At 44.4% G+C, this 21,761-nt stretch overlaps 1 protein-coding gene across 2 annotated transcripts in view; it reads right to left on the bottom strand.

Annotated features, from left to right (window-relative positions):
- Window positions 1-2,356: 2,356 nt before the first annotated feature.
- LOC117363381 overlaps window positions 2,357-21,761 on the bottom strand; it is a 32,183-nt gene continuing 12,778 nt past the window's right edge. The window contains exons 4-6 of one of the 2 annotated variants that reach the window (XM_033950989.1): window positions 13,978-14,031; window positions 4,484-4,970; window positions 2,357-3,547 (exon numbers count right to left, since the gene is read on the bottom strand). In XM_033950989.1, coding sequence (XP_033806880.1) covers window positions 3,483-3,547; window positions 4,484-4,970; window positions 13,978-14,031 — 606 coding nt within the window. In that variant the 3' untranslated portion in view covers window positions 2,357-3,482. Of the gene's footprint in view, window positions 3,548-4,076; window positions 4,971-13,977; window positions 14,032-21,761 lie in introns of those variants that run through there. The other variant, XM_033950988.1, reaches the window with a different exon arrangement.

Here is a 21,761-nt window from a genome sequence, read left to right as displayed (position 1 = left end):
CTGAATCGCTTGGGTCGCTCTGTTTCTAAGCTGACCATTTCTAATTGGTTGGCCGCTTGTATCTCTTTCTGTTACGCTCAGGCTGGTCTCTCCCTGCTGAGTCGAGTCACGGGCCACTAGGTCAGAGTGATGGTGGCGTCTGTTGCTGTCCTCCACTCAACTCCGCTTAAGGAAATCTGTAAGGCTGCCACTTGGACCTTGGTTCATACATTTACCTCACACTACTGTCTGGATATTTTCTCCAGGCCCTTTTGGCCAGTCCATTTTGCAAAATCTGTTCCCCTAAATTGCCAACTCTCCCTCCATCCAATTCTGGTTAGCTTGGAAGTCTCCCACATGTTGAGAATATGCTGAATGCTTGTCCTGGGATAAAGCACAGTTACTTACCGTAACAGGTGTTATCCAGGGACAGCAGGCAGATATTCTCACAACCCACCTACCTCCTCGTGGTTGGCTTCTTTGCTAGCTATCTGAACTAAGGAGACGCAAGGCTAAGTTCAGGTGGGAGGGGCACGCATGCATGGGCCAATTGCAAGTGTGAAGGTCTTTAAGCAAGTCTGCTTGCGAAAATGTCCGTTGGTGATGTCACCCCACATGTTGAGAATAGCTGCCTGCTGTCCCTGGACAACACCTGTTACGGTAAGTAACTGTGCTTTTTGATCACTAAATTGAAAATAAAATCATTTTTCTTACCTTGTTGTCTGGTGATTTCATGAGTCTCTGGTTGCACTTTCTTCTTCTGACTGTGCATCCAATCTTTCTTCCCTTCTTTCAGCCTGTATGCTTCCTCTCCTCCAGACCTCATTCCCTCCCCCAACTTTTTCTTCCTTTCTCCCTGCCCCCCTTACTTTTTTTCTGTTTCTCTTCTTTCCTTCTGTCTCCCTGCCTGCCCCCTTTCTTTCTCCCTGCCCTTCCCTAAGTCACTGCTGCCGCCATCAGGGAACAGACCCCCCAAGCTCTCCCTGCGTCGGGCCGACCAGCATTCCTCTCTCTCTCTCTGACGTCAATTCTGCCATCGGAGAGGAAGTTCCGGCCTAGCCAGGCAGCGATTGGCTGGCCTGAACTTCCTTTCTGACGGCAGAATTGATGTCGGGGAGGGAAGGCTGATCGGCCCGGTAGATAGCCAAGGCAAAGTGAGTCTATCACAGAGCCCACTTTGCCTTGGTGATCTATCGGTCAATCACGATCGACCTATTGGGCACCCCTGTTGTAGAGACTCATGAATATGGAAGAGCTTAGAAAGCTAGAATTTAAAGATGAAGGAATTTGAGGAGGAGAAATAGAATTTCCAGAACTTTAATACAGGCAGGGAGTTCTGTAGAAAAGGCTGACTGCTGTTGGATCATCACCTTTAGCATTAGGAAAATCCCCATCCATAATAGTGCCACATGGAGGATGACAGGAAGCAACTGAAAAGGCTAGCTCAGAATCATACCTAAAAGCTATTGAAAGCTCATCTAGATTTCTAAAATTCTTAATTCTGTCTCTTAGAACAATGTTTTTCAACTCGGTCCTGGAGTACCCTCTTGCCAGTCAGGTTTTCAGGATATCCACAATGAATAGGGATAAACTTGATTTATATATACTGCCTCTATTATATGCAATTTTTTTCATGCATATTCATTGTCAATATCCCAAGAACCTGACTGCCAAGGGGATACTCCAAGACTGAGCTGAGAAACATTGTCTCAGAACATAATTTTTCTGAAGGCAGCTGGAAAGGAGCCAAGGCTGATATATTTTTAACAAGTACACCTTATGCAATAATAGCACAAATTCCAGTGAAAAGGGGGCAGTTCTGGCCCTCTGATCCACTACACAATTTTGGGCTAGGTCAGGCGGAAAGGAAGGCTGGTGAGAAATGAAGCACAAGCCACATAAAGAGCTGAGACATGCTGAAGCAATCAAGATGGTTACCACTAATACCAGTACTAAAGGCAGGAGAACAGAGTCCACAAAAATATCCTTCTGGTGGCAGATTGCCAGGTGTTTTTTTCTGCACAGAATTCAATGTTGTTGCATCAAAAGCGATCCTCTAACACTATCCATCAGCTGCTGCCCCTATGGGTGGTATATTGTTAGTCTGACATCTCTACTACACCCTATCAGTCTTGGGCAGCCCTTGCTGCTGGTAGTGAAACTACTGATGGCATAGCTGTCAGCTTCTCAGATGCACACAAGTACCGTAACTGGAGTGCCTATGCTAATCTTTCATTTATTGTGGGTGACTTGAGTGTAGTTAAACTTTAGAATCTTCTATAAGATGACAGTATTTGAGAGAAGGGGATATAGGAAATAATGGCACTTTTGCATCAGTTAAAGCCTTTTACATTTCAATAACTTTCATCCACCCACATGGAAGACACACACAGATATATAGTACATTCTTAGTAGCCATTTGATTCTCTTATTCGCACAAAATAAAGTGTAATCCATTTTTTCTATTCACAGGGCAGTCACAAAACAGAGTAACCCATTTTCACTTATTCATTCATGAAGGCTGAAGATGTAGAGCTATACCTTGTTTATACCAAAAAAATAGATATAAAATACATTTACAAAATGCAGAATATAAGAATCTGTTCCTTATAAGGATACACAAAATGATGACTTTATGGCATTAGGCAGCAAAAATGTTCAATAAGCAGGGGTCACACTAGCACATAGCAAGAACACACTGTAAAGGAGAAAAACATTAGGAACACTTTACAGGAAACAGTTTAAAGCTAGTCAAAGTAGAGTTTCTGCACAAGGAACATTATTGTAGTGATGGTCACTCTTACAACTTCAGCATAATTTACAGTACATAAGCAATAGTAGTAGAATGACATGCAAACTAACACATTGTATGACATAGAAATAATATAGATAACTCTAAAGAGACTATTCATGGTTCCAATAGAATTGTAGCTTTACTTCAGACAGTCTACAATACATATGCAATCTGCATTTTTTTCAATTTGTATTTTGCTTTTAACATTCAATGTATCTATACTAAGCTACATCCATGCTTTATAACTTGGACTTCCCTAAGCTTATTTCTAATCTGAGATAAAAAGAATTTAAACCTCTTGTACAGACTATTTTCTTCTGATAGCCCAATATTTCTCTAAACTGCTGAATATAGTCTGTTAAAAGGCATAAAGGGCTAATTATGACAGACCACTTTTACTCTCCACTTTATTGGTTTAATGTGCTGAATTAAGAAGGGTGAGGACTAGTTTGGCTCAATTTTAAAGAAGAAAAATAAAGTAAGCAAATGTCACTAATGAAAACAGATAATTACATCTGTAACGGCAAGCAGGATACAATGCCATTACTGGCACTTATTCTGATGACCATTGAGAACTTCAATCAAATAGCAAGGCTTTAGGGAGGTAATCAACAGCTCAGGTTTTCAGGCTATCCCTAATGACTGTGTCATGAGAGATTTGCTAGCCTGTTAACTCTACTGTACGCAGATCTTTCTCATTTATATTCCCTCAGGGAGATCCTGAACATCTGATCCACTGACAACCCTTGAAAACTGGGAGTGAATATGAAGGCTCTAAAAGGAAAAATTAAAACAAAAAAAACATAAAACTATTTGATTTGGTGCAGTACTAGATTTCAATTAGACTGTTTTGGTCTTCTCTCAGATCCAGTATTCATTATATCCCTAACGTATGCATTATTTACAGGCCTATTATCTCCATTGTATACAATCTGTCTTATAAATAGCCTTCAAGAACTAGGAATGAAAAGCCAACCATTAGAGAGTATAAATACTACCGGCAACATGTAGCCAAATTCACTATTCTTCACCCACTCTGCCTTATAACTGCTGATCTCTATTTTACCAGAAACATCCAAGATGATGGCTTTATTAAAATAAATAACCCACTGGAAACATTTGGACCCGACACGGTCCGTGTTTCGACACAATTGTCTTCTTCAGGGGTCCCTACTGGTCCAATAGACAAACTTGTGGATTAAAACGATCTCTGCGCTAAGACAACAGGCTCAAAGCGTCTTGGCGCACAGATCATCGTTTTAATCCACAAGTTTGTCTATTGGGCCAGTTGAGACCCCTGAAAAAGACAATTGTGTCAAAATACAGACCATGTCGGATCCAAATGTTTCCAATGGGTTATTTATTTGTTTTAATAAAGCCATCATCTTGGACATCATTTCTTCATAAGCCTTTTGTTTCTTGTTTGTGTCTTCTTTGTGGAGGAATCGGGGTCAATTCCCTTGCTGCTTTGAGATCTCTATTTTACCAACATACCATCAATATTGTCTTTAAAGCACTAAAAAAAAAAAAAAAAAACCCCACAAAAAAAAAACTGCAGTAAGTATTAAATATACCCCTGAAAGTAACGTCAGGTGTAAAAAATATATATATATTTGTTGAAAGTATGTCAGGTCTTTGCAAATGTTTTCCTTTCAGCAACACATTGTTTCTTTATTAATTTTTCTCCATTGTAATCAAAAATTGACATACCAAGTTTTCTCTTTGCTACAGACGATTTAGATGTAAATTCACTGCTGATCTCAGACTTTCGTTTCTGTTCATGCAACAAAGCCATTACTGGCTGGTCTGGGGATTGCAGTGGATCCATAGTAAGCAACATAAACTGACTTGAACTGAAACCTGAAGGCCCAGTAAGAATGCTAGAGTCCAAAGAGCAGCCTGATGATTCTGCAGTGATAGTTCCAAAAGCTATTCCTAAATCAGGCAGAGATTGTACGAAGACATCACTAGCTTCCAGCGAAGGAGAATCCCACTTTATAAAAGGAGAGAAAGATTCCTGCTTTTCACTCAACATGCAAACATCTTCCTCACAGGATACATCCCCCAAAACTGCCTGATTTTGAATGCTACACACCAGTGTATGAATATCACTGTTACCAAACAGATATTGACTATTTGAGCTGCCATCAGAATGTGTTGATGTCTCTTCTGAATCACCATCATAAGGATCTAGAAACTAAAGTCATATAACAGTAAGATGGAAATTTATATTGCTATGTTAAATGCAAATGAAACATTACAGGAGCCCAAACACCACAGTTCTAATAAAAATATTAAAGTCATATCCTGCACAGAAATGTCCCTCTTACAAGCCAGATGTTCTCTAGCTGTGGAATGGCCCCTGCAGAAGTTCAAATCTCCTGTATGTACTGAATATTACTGCTTTACAAGGTACCCCTTTTTACAGACACCTCATAAGACTGTAGGACCACATCTATTTTCCCCTCTGCTTACTAGATACCATATATACTCAAATATGAACAAAGATTTTTGCCAAGCCACCATCCAAGCACAGAGGCTGCTGTCCTCCGTTTAACCTCCGATGACCACCAATGCTGTTGTCATACAACCCCACTGCCGTTGCGCCCCTACCCCGATGAAAATTGACACCACTATCCTCCCAACCCCAAGATGATCTGTACTGCTGTCCTCCATGTACACTCCCCCTACCACACAGGTATCACACTTACCCATTCATCGTTGAAGAAAAGCTGCAGCCGCCAATGAGTGCATGCTCAAAGCCTGCCAGTTTCTGCCCCTCAGATTCTCTGAGAAGGCAGGAACTGGCAGGCCTTGAGCATGTACAGATGCTCAAGGTCCCGCACCAGATCAGCATACAGAATTGATGGCAGCAGCTTTTCTTCAATGCTGAAGGGATAAGTGCGAGGGGCGCATGCGTGGATGACAAAAGTACAGATCATCTTTAGTAAAGGTTCCCAAGTCGCAGTGCTGCTGGAGTATGGGGTGGAGGGGTTGAGAAGGAGTGCTGCTGGACCTGGGGTAAGAGTAAGGGCTGTTGCTGCATATGGAGGGGGCGAGTAGAAGGGTGCTGCTGGACTTGGGGTGATATGAGTACAGGGTACTGCTGGATATTGGAAGATAATTGTATAAGGTGCTGCTGAACCTGGAGGGGGTGAGAATACAGGGTACTGCTGGACCAGGGGAGAAGAAGTGAGTGAAAGGTGCTGTTGGACCTGGGGAGGGGATAAAAGTAAGGGGTGCTGCTAGACCTGCAGACATGGTTAGAGTAGGGGGTGCTGATGAACCTAGGGAAGGGGGTGCAAGTATGGGGTACTCATGGACAGGAAGGGGGTGTGAGTGAGAGGTGCTGGTGGACCTATTTCTTCTGGCATCTTGTGCACTGTAGTATTAAGCTAAGGTTTTGACTTTGATGCCTCACTCTCCTTCAGGGAAAAGGTCTCACTCATTGCCCTTCCCCTTTTCCTCCCTTGGCCTCTGGGGAAGAGGACTCAGCTCCCCTCTTCGAGTCTCTAATTGTGCAACCCAGCTATAACACCTCCTTCCTATATCTTTAGATTCTCCTAGTGCAGGGGTAGGCAATTCCGGTCCTCGAGAGCCGGAGCCAAGTCAGGTTTTTGAGGATATCCACAATGAATATGTACGAGATGGATCTGCATTCACTGCCTCCTGAGATGCAAATCTATCTCATGCATATTTATTGTGGATATCCTGAAAACCTGACCTGGCTCCGGCTCTCGAGGACCGGAATTGCCTGCCCTTGTCCTAGTGGAAAGAAGGCACCTGTTACTTCTTTACACTCATTTTTCTGCTTCCCTCCAATTTTGAGCTGCCACAGTTCTGTCTAAATGAGTTGGGGGGGGTTTTGTTGTTGATTTTTTTTTTTTTAGCCATCTCCTGCAATAGTGTATGTTTCTACTTTTCATCATACTTTTTGATATAACTGTTAAAAGGTGTCAGAAAGCGTAATTTATTAATTATCAAAATCTAGAGGTAGTGAGGTTATTTATTAATGAAATATTCAAAATATTTTATCCTTAATAAAGCACATGGTCACGAGAGTCCCTGACCTGACAGATCAGCATGGCATTTTCACCAATCTGGTAACGCAAATTTATCCTGCTGCTTTAAACCTATCATTCCAGCCCCGGTCACTGTGTGTTTTGAAGCAAGCTTGGAAAATTAGATCATTTACTATTCTATTGTCCATTGATACTTCGCTTTTGGAAATCCATTTGGGGTCAAATGAACAATTTACTGGAAAATCCGGTGGCATTATCATATGATACTGTTATTTGGTACATCAATGAGAGCTAAGAGCCAAATATCTTCTAGTAATAATAAACTTTTGCTCATTATGACAGGGGTTGCCATACAGCACATTATGAAAAACTGGAAAAATTGGGATCGGCCGAATTATAATTTTTAGTGGAATTCATTATGCCAAATCTTTAAAATGGAGCGGGTAATAGCCATACAGCAAGGGCATTTTAAGAAATTTAGGGATGTTTGGGAGCCATTAACAAAATATTGTACAGAATGAATATAATTTTTTCCCTTTGTTCATGCACGTCCAGGGTGGGGATACTCTATGTTTTCTTATGCTTAAAAACAATTGTTGGGTATAAGGGGGGGAGGGATATTTGATGTGAATTAGTCTTTGACAGAATATTAAGTGATGTTAAAGAGTAAAGTGATTGCATCTTATGTTTATATATTTTCTGGGCTTCCTGACACAACAGAAGAGAGCCCGTGCCTCCTTGCTTGATGTAGTACATTGCTACTTGATTGTCTGGGCAAAGGAGGAGGACTTGAGGGCAGAGGATATGTTGAAAAGTCTTGACGGCATAAAAAAATCACTCTGAGTTCCATGAAATTGATGTGAAATTTCCGCTCTCTGGCGGTCCAAAGACCCTGGGTCTGCAAATCGTCCATATGTGCCCCCCAGGCATAAGGAGACATCTGTCATAATCTTGTGATGAGAGGGCAAGTGTTCAAGGAGACCTCTGGAAAGATTGGATGAGGTCATCCACAATTGAAGCGACTGCAGAAGAGATGATGTCACAGATATGTGTTGTGAAAGACGATCCGTCACCTGAGACCACTGGGTAGCAAGAGTCCACTGAGGAGTGCAAAGATGTAGCCTTGCCAATGGTGTGACATGAACAGTTGAAGCCATGTGGCCCAGGAGAACCATCATGTGTCTGGCAGAGATGGTTTGAAAAAGAAGCAACTGCTGACACAGACGGATGAGAGTGTGAAGGCGGTCTGGCAGAAGAAACACTTTCATGAGGGTGGTATCTAGGATTGCTCCAATGAACTGAAGAAGTTGAGTCAGAATGAGATGTGATTTGAGGAAGTTGACTTCGAATCCCAGAATCTGAAGAAAAGAAATGGTCTGAGATGTTGCTTGGACCACTTCCTGAGATGAAACAGCCTTGATCAACCAGTCATCCAGGTAAGGAAAGACTTGAAGGCTGTGTGATCGAGAGATGCGGCCACTACAATTGAGTACTTCGTGAATACTCTGGGAGACAATGCCAGACCGAAGAGAAGCACCTTGTATTGGTAATGACATCGATTGAGTCGAAAACACAGATACTTCCTGAAGTCGGATTAATTGGTATATGTGTGTAGGTTTCCTTGAGATCTAGGGAGCATAGCCAGTCATGCTGATTGAGGAGAAGATATAGCAGGGCGAGAGATAGCATCCTGAATTTCTCCTTGACAAGAAATTTGTTGAAAGCTCTCAGATCCAGGATGGGTCTTGGGAACCAAGAAGTAACGGGAGTAGAATCCCTGGGCCTGCTGATCGAGGGGAACTTCCTCGATGGCATTCAGCAGAAGAAGGGATTGTACCTCCTGCAGAAGAAGGGAGGACTGAGCAGGGTCCAAAGCAGACTCTCTTGGAGGGTTGTCTGGTGGAAGAGTCTGGAAATTTAGAGAGTAACCCTGACAAATGATGTCGAGGACCCAAAGATCCAATGTTATAAGTTCCCAACGACTCATGAAGAGCTGAATACAACCTCCGATGGGCTGAGGTAAAGGTTGAGAAGTGGTGAGACTGGCTATGCTTCAGAGAAACAGGTCAAAAAGGCTGTGTAGATTCAGGTGGTGCAGCCTGTTGTTTTTGCTGTTGACAACTTGGCTGTTGCTGCTGTTGCCTTTGTCTGCAAGGTTGGTATTGAGGTGACTGCAGAGTCTTAGCAGCAAAACGACGCCGATATGAAGCCTGTGGTCTGAAAGGATGAGTCAGGGGAGGTTTTTTCTTGTTTTTCACCAGAACCTCCCACCTGGTTTAATGGGTCGATAACTTTTGGTTGGTGGAATCTAAGGAATCACCAAAAAGTTCATCGCCCAAACAAGGAGCATTGGCCAGACGATCCTGGTGACTGACATCCAGCTCCAACACTCGAAGCCAGGCTAAGCGCTACATAGCCACAGATATAGCTGCAGCTCGAGAGGTGAGCTCAAAAGTGTCATAAATAGAGCATACTGCAGCAAACTAGAAATGTAATGTTGGAAAATAAGTACCTTACGCTCAGGTAAAATATTTCTGTAGTGTGGACACTTGCTTAACTAAGTGTTTAAGATAAAAAGAAAAATGAAAAGCATAATTGCTTGACCGGTTGGCAAGCTTGGCATTTTGATATAAACGCTTGCCAAAGTGGTCCATTGTCTTTCCCTCTCTGCCAGGAGGAACAGAAGCATAAACACTGGCCCCTGCAGATTTTTTAAGTGTGGGCTCCACCAGGAGAGATTCATGAAGGAGCTGAGACTTGTCAAAACCCAGAATTGAAACCACCCTATAAAGGGAATCAAGCTTACGAGGAGCCCCAGGGATAGTCAACGGAGTTTCAAGATTTTTATAAAAGGTCTCCCATAGAATGTCGTGGAGAGGAAGCTTAAGAAACTCCTTAGGTGGTTACTCATAATCTAATGCATCCAAAAATGCTTTAGATTTCTTTGAGTCAGCCTCCAGAGGTATAGAAAGAGTCTGGCATTTCCTCAAAAATTTGGAGAAAGAAGCCTTATCTGGTTTTTGAGCAGGCTCTTAAGAAGAAGGAACTTGAGTCTTCATTAAAAGAGGCCTTAGCATCAGTCAGAACAGGCTCTTCAGAATTTTCCCAGAGATCAGAGTCCCGTATCGGTGGAAGACGACGTCGAGAACTGGGTGTCGATGGTTGAAGATGTTTAATCTTCAAGGATTTAGTCGATTTGACCGACATTGTCTCGGGAGATTGTGTGAAGAGCGATGTTGAGCTGCATCTGACATCGAACCCTGAACCAAGCCCGACGGCACCGATGAAGACTTTCGGGAATCTAGCGCCGTAAGGGTCGATGCCGATAACAAAGGCTCAGACTGGACCGGCACAGGAGTCAGTGTCGCCATGACAGGGAGTAAGAGTTATAACTGCTCCCGTAACTCCGCTCGCAGCACTTCTTGAATTTGCTGCTTAAGAGTCTGCACCGGTACCACTGGCTTTTTCGCTGGTTCCTTTGGTGTCACTCTGTGCTCCAGAGATGAGGAGGCAGATGACAAGGTACTCACCTCAACCGGAGCCGAGCGTTTCTTAGGACACCTAGAGGGCTGCAGGACTTGGCTCACTGCTGAAGTGACCTGAGGACCCAAAGGGGTGGGGGAAGGCTTCTTAGCCGGCTTACCCACTGGATGCGACACCTAGGTGGATTCCAGCGACGTTGACTTCGGTACCAGTGCCGAATCTCCTTCCATAGCGGAACTGAAAAGCAGACGTTGTTGAATTTGTCAGTTCTTGAGGGTCCTCTTTTGAAGAGAAGAACGAGTGCATGAATCAGCCCTGTGGTCTGGTCCCAAACACTGGAGGCACCAGCGATGCGGGTCAGTAAGAGAAATAGGGCATGCACACCGTTTGCACTTTTTGAAACTCGTTTGTGGATGGGACATTGATGGAAAAATGGCCTCGGCAAAATCAAAAGTTGAGGATTGGGGCATGGAACAGGCCCCGCTGGGCCACAACCACAAAAGAGAAAAAGTAAAAAAATATATATATTTTTTTTTTAGTTTAACACGAAAAGAAAAAGAAAGCTGACAAAAAAGTCAGAAAAAAAGCCATGTGAGCGGGAAGGCAGCGAAAAAATAACAGCCGTTGATAAGTGACTTAGCTCAGCGGAAACTAGGAAACTGAAGGGACCGCACGCCCACGTCAGGCAGGAAGGCACTCGTGCATGCGCGGTGCAGGCTATCACAATCTTTCTAAACTCTTAAAGTGGCAATGCACTTTTAAAGTGGTCCGTACCGGGGCTCCGTTGGCGATGTCACCCATACATGAGAATATGCTGCCTGCTTGTCCTGGGATAAAATGTGGGTTCAAGATCAGAATCAACATCTACAGCTCCAGAAGATTCTCTATAGGAAGAAGAAGAAAGATGCTTCCTAGTACAAGTATGATGACTGAGAGCGTCAAGAAGAGCCCTTTCAATGATGTTGGTACAGGTCCAATGAAGATGACAATGAAGATCGACATCGAGACTGTCTAGATCTTGATGGATGTCAAGGTGAATGGGAATCAGTACCATGCAATGCATGCTTGGATTTGGAGAAGCAAGCATCGGTACCATGGGATCCTGATGTCCATCAATGCTTCGATGGAGAGCTGGATTCGGTACCCTTGGGCCTTGATGTACCATGCTCAGGGCTGGGCCAGTATCGAGGGAATCGATGTAAGTACTGGTGCTGCATGCAGCTTAAACAGGTTGCCGAGCTCCCTCCAAAAGAACTCCTTCAGTTGGTTCCGGAAAGACTGCACCGGTACCATTGGCTCAACAGCCAGTACCATTGGTAATACAGAGTGTCGAGTGGTGGGTGACTTCTATGAGAAAGCACGCCCTAAAGACACAGCCTGCACAGAAGGAGATTGCATCAGTGTATACCAGTGGTTCCCAACCCTGTCCTGGAGGAACACCAGGCCAATTGGGTTTTCAGGCTAGCCCTAATGAATATGCATGAAGCAAATTTGCATGCCTATCACTTCCATCATATGCAAATCTCTCTCATGCATATTCATTAGGGCTAGCCTGAAAACCCGATTGGCCTGGTGTTCTTCCAGGATAGGGTTGGGAATCACTGGTGTATACATCAAGGGGCTCGATGCAGAAGATGTCTGCGATGCTTGTTGTGAAGAGGACAGCTTCTTAGCTGGGTTACCCAATGTAGTAACAACGTCTGACATTGAGGGAGACGTCGATGCCAGTACCGTCTGTACTAATGGCATCAATTTGTCTCCAGAGGCCATGGCCGGTCCAAATAGCTTCTCTTGCTGGATGCGTCAAGCCTTAAGAGAGCGTTTTAGTAAAGTAGAACAGTGGATGCAAGCGTCTACTTGATGCTCTGGCCTCAGACACTGAATGCACCAGCAATGCGGGTCAGTGATGGAGAAGGGCCGTTGACAATGAGTGTTCTTTTTTAACCCACTAGAAGGCCTCAATGTGAGGAAAAATCATGGTGGCAAGATAAAAAAACACAATGGTTGCACCATGAGAAGGAAAATCAGTGAGAAAAAATGGAGAGAAAACAGCCCAAAGGCCCATCTGAGCAAAGAAAAATAATGTTGACTAGGAAAGCAACTTTATATGGATAGAGTCCAAAAAACAACTTCCCTCCATGGAAAACGAAGAACTGAGAGCTGATGTCGGACAGGAGGCACTCATGCATGCAGTCACAAAGCTTCTTAAGAAGTTTAAAGTGACAGTACACTTTTAGCACTGTCCGTACTGGGCTCCATGGACGATGTCACCAACATGCGAGAATATGCTGTCTGCTTGTCCAAGAGTAAAAGTTCTAGCACTCTTGTCTAAAGACAGACTTATCTGCCTAGATGAGTATAACCTGATGTTTGAGTACAGGTGGCCTGGTTTGGTGGAGAGGAGTCATCTAAAGTCATGTAATATCCCTTGTTTATCACACATTCAGGAGCCACTTGTTGGTAGTTACTTTGGCTCAAACTTTGGCAAAAGATGTCAAGCATCCTCTAATTGGCAGAGAATCTGTGTAGTGATAAAAAGTAGGTGTCACTTTATTAAACTAAGAAAGACTATTGCTGCTTTTGTTCTCTCAGATGTAGTCTTATTAGTTAACAAGAATGGTATGATGTATGGTAGACTTGATGACATGGCATTGCCACATAGGGTATGGTTAATAGCGCCACGACTAATTATAGGTTTTGTGGATTTGCGACCCTTGTGGCTTTTGGATCAATGATTTCTAATGCAGACCTGAGGGCTGTGTTTGGATCACAAACTTTCTCTCATAGAAGTGGTTGTTTATAAAAGTGAAATTATTTTCCATGGACAAACAGGATGAGTCACTCACACAGTGGTGATGTCATCCAACAGTATCAGGTTCCAGTGAGCTGCGCCAGTGTCCAGAAAAGCATAGAAGCATGAGGCATATGGCTTGGGTCAGTGTTAGTTCTCCACAAGTATATATTTATAAACACCACTTCTATGAGAGAAAGGGCTCCATTTACAAAGGTGCATTAGGGCCTTAACGTGCAGAATAGCACACGCTAAAATGCTGCGCGCACTAGCTGCTACCGCCTCCTTTTAAGCAGGCAGTAATTTTTTGGCTAGTGCGCGCTAATCTTGTGCAAGTGCTAAAAACACTAGCTCACCTTAATAAAAAGGAACCCAAAGATTGTTTGGCGATAAGGTTAAGGAGACTGTAAATCAGGGGTGTCCAACCTGCGGCCCAGTGAAGTATTTTGTGCGGCCCCGATCGAGGACGATGTAGTGTTTTCCTCTGCTGCCACTGGGTGTTTACTGTCTTGCCGGCTCCCTCCTCTGTCTTGCTGCAGCGTTTGCGTGTTTGTGCGGCCCCAGAAACATTTTTTTCGGACAACGCAGCCCAGGGAAGCCAAAAGGTTGGACACCCCTGCTGTAAATGTTTCAAAGATCACTGCACTGTGATCCAAACACTGGTACTGTTGGATGACATCACCACCGTATGAGTGACTCATCCTGTTTGCCCATGGAAAATAATTTCACTTTCTTCAACATCCGAGTACAAATAGCAGCTAAAGATACCTGTACATATAACTGCTTTAAAGGCAGATAGCTTCAGCAATTATAGCTCTTACCCTCTCTTAGTTTAAAAAAAAAAAAAAAAAAAACCCCTCTATAAACTCTACTTTGTGACAGTAAAATTCATATATGCACAAACCTACTTGAAGGCTCAAGTCAACCGATTTCTTCTCTTGAGTTGTCATGCTTGTAAAACCCTATTCAAAAGGTGCATTAAAAAAGTATTAGAACAAACTGCAGGGTTTCAGTATAGAAAAGTATGGCCAAGTAGCAGTACAGAAAGGTCTCTCAATTCTTGAGTTGTCTGAAACAATGCAAAGGCAGCATTTACAACTCTTGTAGGGTTACTAACAGAAGGAAAGGAAAGACACTTACAGTCACTGAGTATTGCATTTAGTAATTCGATTTGGGGACCATGACTGCAAGGTCCCCTGGTTCAGGACTGTTGATGCTATGGCAAGACTGGGTACATTTGCAGGGAATGTTAGGAGGGTGGGAGGGAGATGAACAAACTAGGGGCAAAATCCACATATATTTTCAAATAAAAGGCTCATGTTGCCAGATATACTGCCTTGATTACTATACCAGAGATACAAACAAAAAAAAGGGAAAAAAGCTAGGTAAAAAAAAAAAAAAAAGATGAAAGGGAATGGCCTAGATAACAGATCTGGACAACCCAAGTCCTGTTTCTACCACAGATAACCCCTGTGACCATGGGCAACTCACCATCTCACATTATTTCAAGTACTAACTAAATTGCTTTGTAGCAAATATTGTATCCGTACATTATCTTAATTTGAAGTATATATTCTGTAACATTTTTGATAACTTAGTCCTAATTTTATTAGCTTGGCAATAGATGTATAAATCTATTCAGAATACACATACTAACATGGAAAACATGGAACATGGAATACACATACAAAAAAACATGGAAAGAAAAACACAAGTCGGTGATTTCTCAGTGCTAGAAATGCTCACTAAGATCTGGATTCACAAACAAGTAGCACATGTAGTACGTTAGACACCGGCAGGCACCTAGATCACGTATACCTGCACCCAACATAAGTGGTTTAATTGGGTATAAGTGGTGTGATATTTGATTGTGCCATTATGTTTAAATGATTTTTATTATTCCAGCAGTAAGAAACAAATACAAACAGTAGTACCATTCAGGAAATAACATTTACAATATAATCAGTTCCCCTCCCAACCCCCCCCCCCCCCTCCCCTCCCCTCCCCTCCCCAAGAATCCATGGCCAGTCCAACAGCTGAGTGGGAATAAAATCTTAAAGATTCAAAAATCTACTGCAAGCATGCGGGTGTGAGGTCCTGCCAGAAGTGCTCCCACACCTGACAAAATTTGCGACCCGGGCCAAGAGTCAAGTCTCCCACCATGCGTCTCTCCAGTGTTGCGTGCACTATCATTAGGGATCTCCATTGTGCATATGACGGGGGATAACGCGAGAGCCAGTTGGTGAGGATGGCTTTTTTTCCCATCAAAAGGGCTCTGGAGATAAATGCTGACATTCCCCTGGGTTTGGGCGAGGCTATATTATAAAATCCAAATAACGCCCTCGGTTGCGGAAGCCATCGCCTTCCCCAAAGTGATGTGGTATATAGGCCAAGATGTCTCCAAAACTGTTGGATTGCAGGGCAGGCCCAAAACATGTGACTCAAAGATGCGTAAGCCAGATTGCATTTCGGGCAAGAATGCGACGCAGTAATCCCCATCCGGGCTGCACGTTCCGGAGAATGTAAAGTCTAAGAACAATTTTCAATTGCATTTCCCAGTGAGTAATATTGGGTGACACCATCTGAATGTTCTTCAGGATCCATTGTAACTGTTGAGCAGTCAACTGGCAATGCAAGTCCTCAGCCCACGCTGTCGCTAATATATCCAGATTCGTACTTGGTTGGCAATCCCGGATCCCCACAATATGAAATCGTAGAGGAATCCTCTGTTGGGCTGAAAGGCTGAAAAGTTCCGAAAGCGCCTCCCTGCAGACTTCAGTAAGGGCAGCCACTGGGAGGGACTGAACATAGTGACGGATCTGGTAATAGGCGAAGAGATCATTAGCCTGTAGGTCAAAAGTTCGTTGCAGCTCGGCAAATGTGACCAGGCTCCCCTCCTCCGAAAACAGGTGAAAAAGATATTGTAGACCTTGTGCTTGCCACCTAAGAAAGGTGGCATTTTGCATACCCGTCTGGAAAGCTCCATTGCCCAGTATAGGCAAATATAAAGACACCCTAGAAGACAATTTGGCTGTTTTACAGACCCATCTCCATGTCCTTCTGGCCGGCGTAAAAATGGGGTAATGAGACACCAAAGGACGCATCCTCGGATCCGCCACATGTAGAAAATAGCTCACATGGAACGGAGCCAGCAAAGATAACTCCAGTGGTGTAGCAGAAAAATCAGATGTTCCTCTAAACCAATCATTAATATGTCTCATCTGACAAGCCATAGCATACCAACGTACATTTAATAAACCATAGCCCCCCCCTATCCCTGGGCAGACACATCCGTAGCAAGGGCATACGTGGTCGCTTACCACCCCATAGAAAACGCTGTAGCTCTTTCGTTAAACGAATGTTATGGGCATGGGACAGCAGCAGAGGTAAAACCTGAAAGCGATATAACCATTTGGGAAAGAGCACCATATTAAAAAGGGCTACCCGGCCCGCCACCGATAAGGGAAAAGTGGACCAATTCTGTAGATGTTGTGAGATGTCTTGAAGCAATGGGGTGATATTGCTGGAGTACACGGTCGTAAGGTCTCGGGGGATCTGTACCCCCAAATAGCAAATTGAAGTCTGAGCCCACGTAAATGGGAAGTGACCACTCCATGTCTGTTGTAGTGTCATGGGGCTAGCTAGGGCCATAGATTTCTGATAGTTCAACGTAAATCCCGAATAAAATTTGAATTCGTCAAGCGCTTGCAATAAATATCGAACAGAGTGAGCGGGGTCAATTAGCAAAAATAATAGGTCATCTGCAAAGGCCAACACTTTGAGTGAATGAGTCCCGAAGTCCACACCCACTATGTCGGGGTCCTGAGACACTGTGCGAAGAAAGGGTTCGAGGTACAATAGAAATAAGAGGGGTGACAGGGGACAGCCCTGTCAAGTTCCTCTCTCAATAGGTATTGGGTCAGTAATAATGTCATTGACAAGTAGTCTTGCTGTTGGAGTGGAATATAAAGTGCGTAATGCCGAGGCGAACCAGCCAGATATTCCCATACAATTTAGCACTTCAAAGAGGTACGTCCAATTGACCTGGTCGAATGCCTGTGCCGCATCCAAACTGAGTAGAAGCATAGGAGTGTGATGGAATTGCGTGTGCGCTAAGGCTATCAATGCTTTACGTATGTTGTGTACTGCTTGTCTACCCTGTACAAAGCTGACTTGTGTGGATGCAATCACATCGGGGAGAAGGGTCGCTAATCTATCAGCTAAGATTTTGGACAGAATTTTGATGTCTACATTCAGCAAAGAAATTGGGCGATAGGACTCGGGAGCAGAACTGTCTTTGCCAGGCTTCAATATCAATGTGATTAAAGCCTCATTCGCTTCTCCTGGGAAATGTTCATCCTGGATTACCTGGGAGTAATAGTCCCTTAAAAAAGGACTAAGCTGTCCTGAGAGCAGTTTATAAAATTCTGCCGTAAAGCCATCTGGCCCTGGAGCCGAAAAATTTTGTTGATTGTGGATAGCTTTATGTAGTTCTTTAGGGGCGATGGGTGCATTAAGAAACCTAACATCCGAGTCAGAGAGCGGCTGTAAACCGGAATCCGTGAAATAGTCCTTAATAAGGGGTTCAGCTCCCGAGTCCCGGCACCCATATATCTTCCCGAAGTGGGACTGAAAAATTTGTGCAATGTGTTCAGTAGTGTGTTGAAATTGGTCCGTACTATCCCTCAATCCCAAAACATAACGGTGACCCCGCACCTGGGAAGTCAAGCGGGCTAATAACTTCCCTGCCCGATTTCCATAGCGATGGTAGCGAAATTTTTGAGACAAGAGCATTTTCACCGTGCGCTCATGTATATAGGAGTTGAGGGTCGTTTCCACGGAAGCTAAATGTTCCCTAGCGTGGCGGGTCGGGAACAGGGTATACTGACGCTTAGCGCTTGCTAGTTCTTTTTCCAACCGCAGTATTCCCCGGGACAAACGGCGATTACGCGCTATTACATAAGCTATACAATCTCCTCTGAGCACCACCTTAGCCGTGCTCCAAAACAGTGTCGGATCATTGCTATGCTGACCATTAAAGTCTAGGAATTCACCCCATTTAGTCGTTAGGTATGTTTTGAAATGGTCATCAGAAAATAGATAACTAGGGAAGCGCCAACGTACAGGTCCGCGTAAACCGAAGCCCACATTCACATCTAGCCAGATCATCGCGTGATCTGAAATCACCGCCGGGCCTATTACCGCTGCATCCACATTTAGAAATGCTCTGCGCATGGTAAGGATGTAATCTATCCTAGATTGTGTGTTATGTGCTCTGGAGCGGTGTGTGTAATCCCGTTCAGTGGTATGGAGAATTCTCCACGGGTCCACCAGATCTAAAGTGGCGCAAAGATAGGGCAGGCCTCTGGTATGAGATATACTCGCACCAGGTCCCTGCTGAGAACGATCACAAGTCAGGTCAAACACCTGATTGAAATCCCCTGCAATGTATACCGGATCAGTAACCCGCCCAAGAAGCATGGCAGTTAGACCCTCAAAGAAGGAATGGTCATAGGTATTAGGTGCATATACATTCATCAAGTAAAAGGAATATGTGCCTACTGACAACTGCACAAGAGGTAGCGGCCCTGTGGGTCCGAGGCTACTACTTTCGCAGTGTAAGGCAATGTCTTACTAATCAGTATCGCCATCCCTGCCTGCTTATGAGTTGAAGATGCTGCATGCACTGCGGCTACCCGGGACCTCCTCAATTTCTGATGTTCCAAGTCTGTAAGTTGGGTTTCTTGCAGACAGGCTATGTCGACCTTATGTCGTTTGAGCTGTGTTAAAATTTTTGTTCGTTTTATGGGAGAGGTAATGCCCGAAACATTCCAGGATACTATTCTCAAAGTGTTAGCCAGCAGGTATAAAAGGGGCTAGTACAAACATATAAAATGCTAAGTGCGGAAAAAATCCACCCCGGTTCCCAGCCATACCCAGGGCAGCCACATGGCGCTCAGGACCTGCCCGAGCAGCACCAGTACCATGGTAAATGTCAGGTGCAGGAGTCTCGCAGCAGGGTCTGATCCCACCCTTCCCAATAATCGAAAGAATACCAGCAGCAACCACGTAGGCCATGGACTCCCCCCCTGGAACCCCAACCCCCCCTCCCTTCCCAACCTTCTCCCCAATTGCATGGTTGTGGTCACAGCCTCAGGTTCGCCCTAGGCGGTCCCAAAGGTGTGAAAGATCACAAAACAATGCCACTCCGGGCCCTGAGTTCCCATACAGTAAATACAATAGTCATAAGAGCAGTCTGCAGAGCAAATGAACGTTAGGATGAGCTCAAATATACAGTTTATCAATTTCTGAACTAGAACAGGAAAAAACACAAAATTGTAAACAAACTTAAACCAGAATAGCAAGTAACAGCCATATTATCTGAGATCCAGGCTTCCCCCAAACCAGGAGATCCCGGAGCATCCACAATGCCACAGGCACACAGGAGCATGTGACAAACAAGGAAGCACACCATGTGCTCTTTCATGTAAGGTCCGACTGGGGCAACACCTGAGTGTTCACATAAAGGGCCGCCTCAGCCGCGGCCTCAAATACCTGCCAGCGTCCCTGATGGTAAATTTTCAAAGTGGCTGGATATAAAAAGAGAAAGCGTATTTTTTTTTTCAGCCAAAGAGGAGCAAAGTGGGTAGAATTGCTTCCTGCACTCCGTTAAGGCCACAGAGTAGTCCTGGAAAATGCGCACCTCAGACTCTTCAAATGCTAAAGTCTCCCGAAGTTGTTTATATTTGCGCAAGATTTCCACTTTATGGTTATAGTTTAAAAGTTTGGCTATTACCAGGCGAGGCCTCGCCTCTCTTGCTTGTTCTCGGCCTAGCTGGTGTGCTCTCTCCAGTCGAATAGGCCCCAGGCCCTCCTTCAAGGGAAAGGAACTGGTCAGCCAGGCCTCCAGCACCTGCAGGAGCTTAGGACCGGGTACTGTTTCCAGAATCCCCAAAAAATGTAAGTTAGATCTTCTGGATCTATTTTCAAGATCATCCAGTCTTTCGGCTTGTTTTTGAGTCAGAGCCTGCAGTTCCTGTAACATGGTGTAGTGTGCCTGCTGTGTATCCTCAACGCTGGAAACCCGAGTCTTCAGCGCTGTGGTGCAGCTAGTAGTCTCCATAAGTAAATTTTCAAGCTTTTGGAGCTGTTCAGAAAGTTTTTCTATGCTGGGCTGCATTGCCACTGTTACTGCTTGAGTAAGGGCCGTCAGCGCCTCCGGCGCTATTTGCTGAATCGCAGCTGTGGAGGTGACTGGCGCCATTTTGTCAGCACCATGCTGCGGGCGGTCCCGATCCTTTTTTTGAGTGCGGGTGGACATTGGCGACGCAGGAGAGGACAGAAATCTGTCCATATATTGTGCACAGCAAGCGCTACAAAGTGTTGTCTCCCGGCTCACCTCCAAAAGCTAGTAACAGGGCGCTTCAGGACTCGGGGCCCGGGAGCTCAGGCAGCCTGCTTCTGCCTTGGCTCAGTGCATCACGTGATCTCCTTGATTGTGCCATTAAAAAACACACCAGGTATACGGTGAAGTTTGGATGAGTTCTGGTATCCAGGCATTTTGTTGAACAGGTATACGGTGAAGTTTGGATGAGTTCTGGTATCCAGGCATTTTGTTGAACAGGTATACGGTGAAGTTTGGATGAGTTCTGGTATCCAGGCATTTTGTTGAACAGGTATACGGTGAAGTTTGGATGAGTTCTGGTATCCAGGCATTTTGTTGAACAGGTATACGGTGAAGTTTGGATGAGTTCTGGTATCCAGGCATTTTGTTGAACAGGTATACGGTGAAGTTTGGATGAGTTCTGGTATCCAGGCATTTTGTTGTACAGGTATACGGTGAAGTTTGGATGAGTTCTGGTATCCAGGCATTTTGTTGTACAGGTATACGGTGAAGTTTGGATGAGTTCTGGTATCCAGGCATTTTGTTGTACAGGTATACGGTGAAGTTTGGATGAGTTCTGGTATCCAGGCATTTTGTTGTACACCATGTATATTTGAGTATTTTGTATTTTCTTGCAAAATCAATAAAATATATTGTTAAAAAAAAACAAAAAAAAAAACTGAGGACCCAAAATCAGAGTCCTGTCTTGCCACCACATACACTCCATGGAACTTGGCAAACGTGTAAAGAGAAGACCCAGAACTTGAAGATAATCCCATGCTGAAGGAGCCAGCTGCTCTAGAAGGTAAGAAACCTGGGCACATAGTTTCTGCATGCGGGCTTCTGGTACTTAGACACAGCTCATAGCCATGTCAAAGAGAACTCCCAGGTATTCCAGCAACTGTGTGGGCATCAGATGGATCTTCCTGAAGTTGACAATCCAGCCCAGATCCTCCAGTACCTGGAGCACCTGCTCCACCGTGCACCATCCCTCAGCCAATGAGGGAGCTCTGATCAGCCATCCATCCAAGTAAGGGTGAACCTGGAGACCCATCTTTCGTAGGTAAGCTTCCACTACCACCGTAACCTTGGTGAAAGTCTAGGGCGTTGTTGCCAGCCCAAAAGGTAGAGCTGAGAATTAGTAATGCTATTCCAGAACATGAAACCGCAAATCTTTACGGTGGGCCAGAAAAATGGGAATGTGCAAGTATGCCTCTGTGAGATTCATAGATGCAAGAAACTCTCCTGGGGCCACTGCTGCAACGACCAAATGCAGTGTCGCCATACGAAAGCGTGGAACCTTGAGCG

Source organism: Geotrypetes seraphini, chromosome 7 (assembly GCF_902459505.1).
Source record: "Geotrypetes seraphini chromosome 7, aGeoSer1.1, whole genome shotgun sequence".
Taxonomy (NCBI): Eukaryota; Metazoa; Chordata; class Amphibia; order Gymnophiona; family Dermophiidae; genus Geotrypetes; species Geotrypetes seraphini.
The sequence above is the reverse complement of the archived record's forward strand: the minus strand, read 5'-3'. Positions and strand labels throughout refer to the sequence as shown.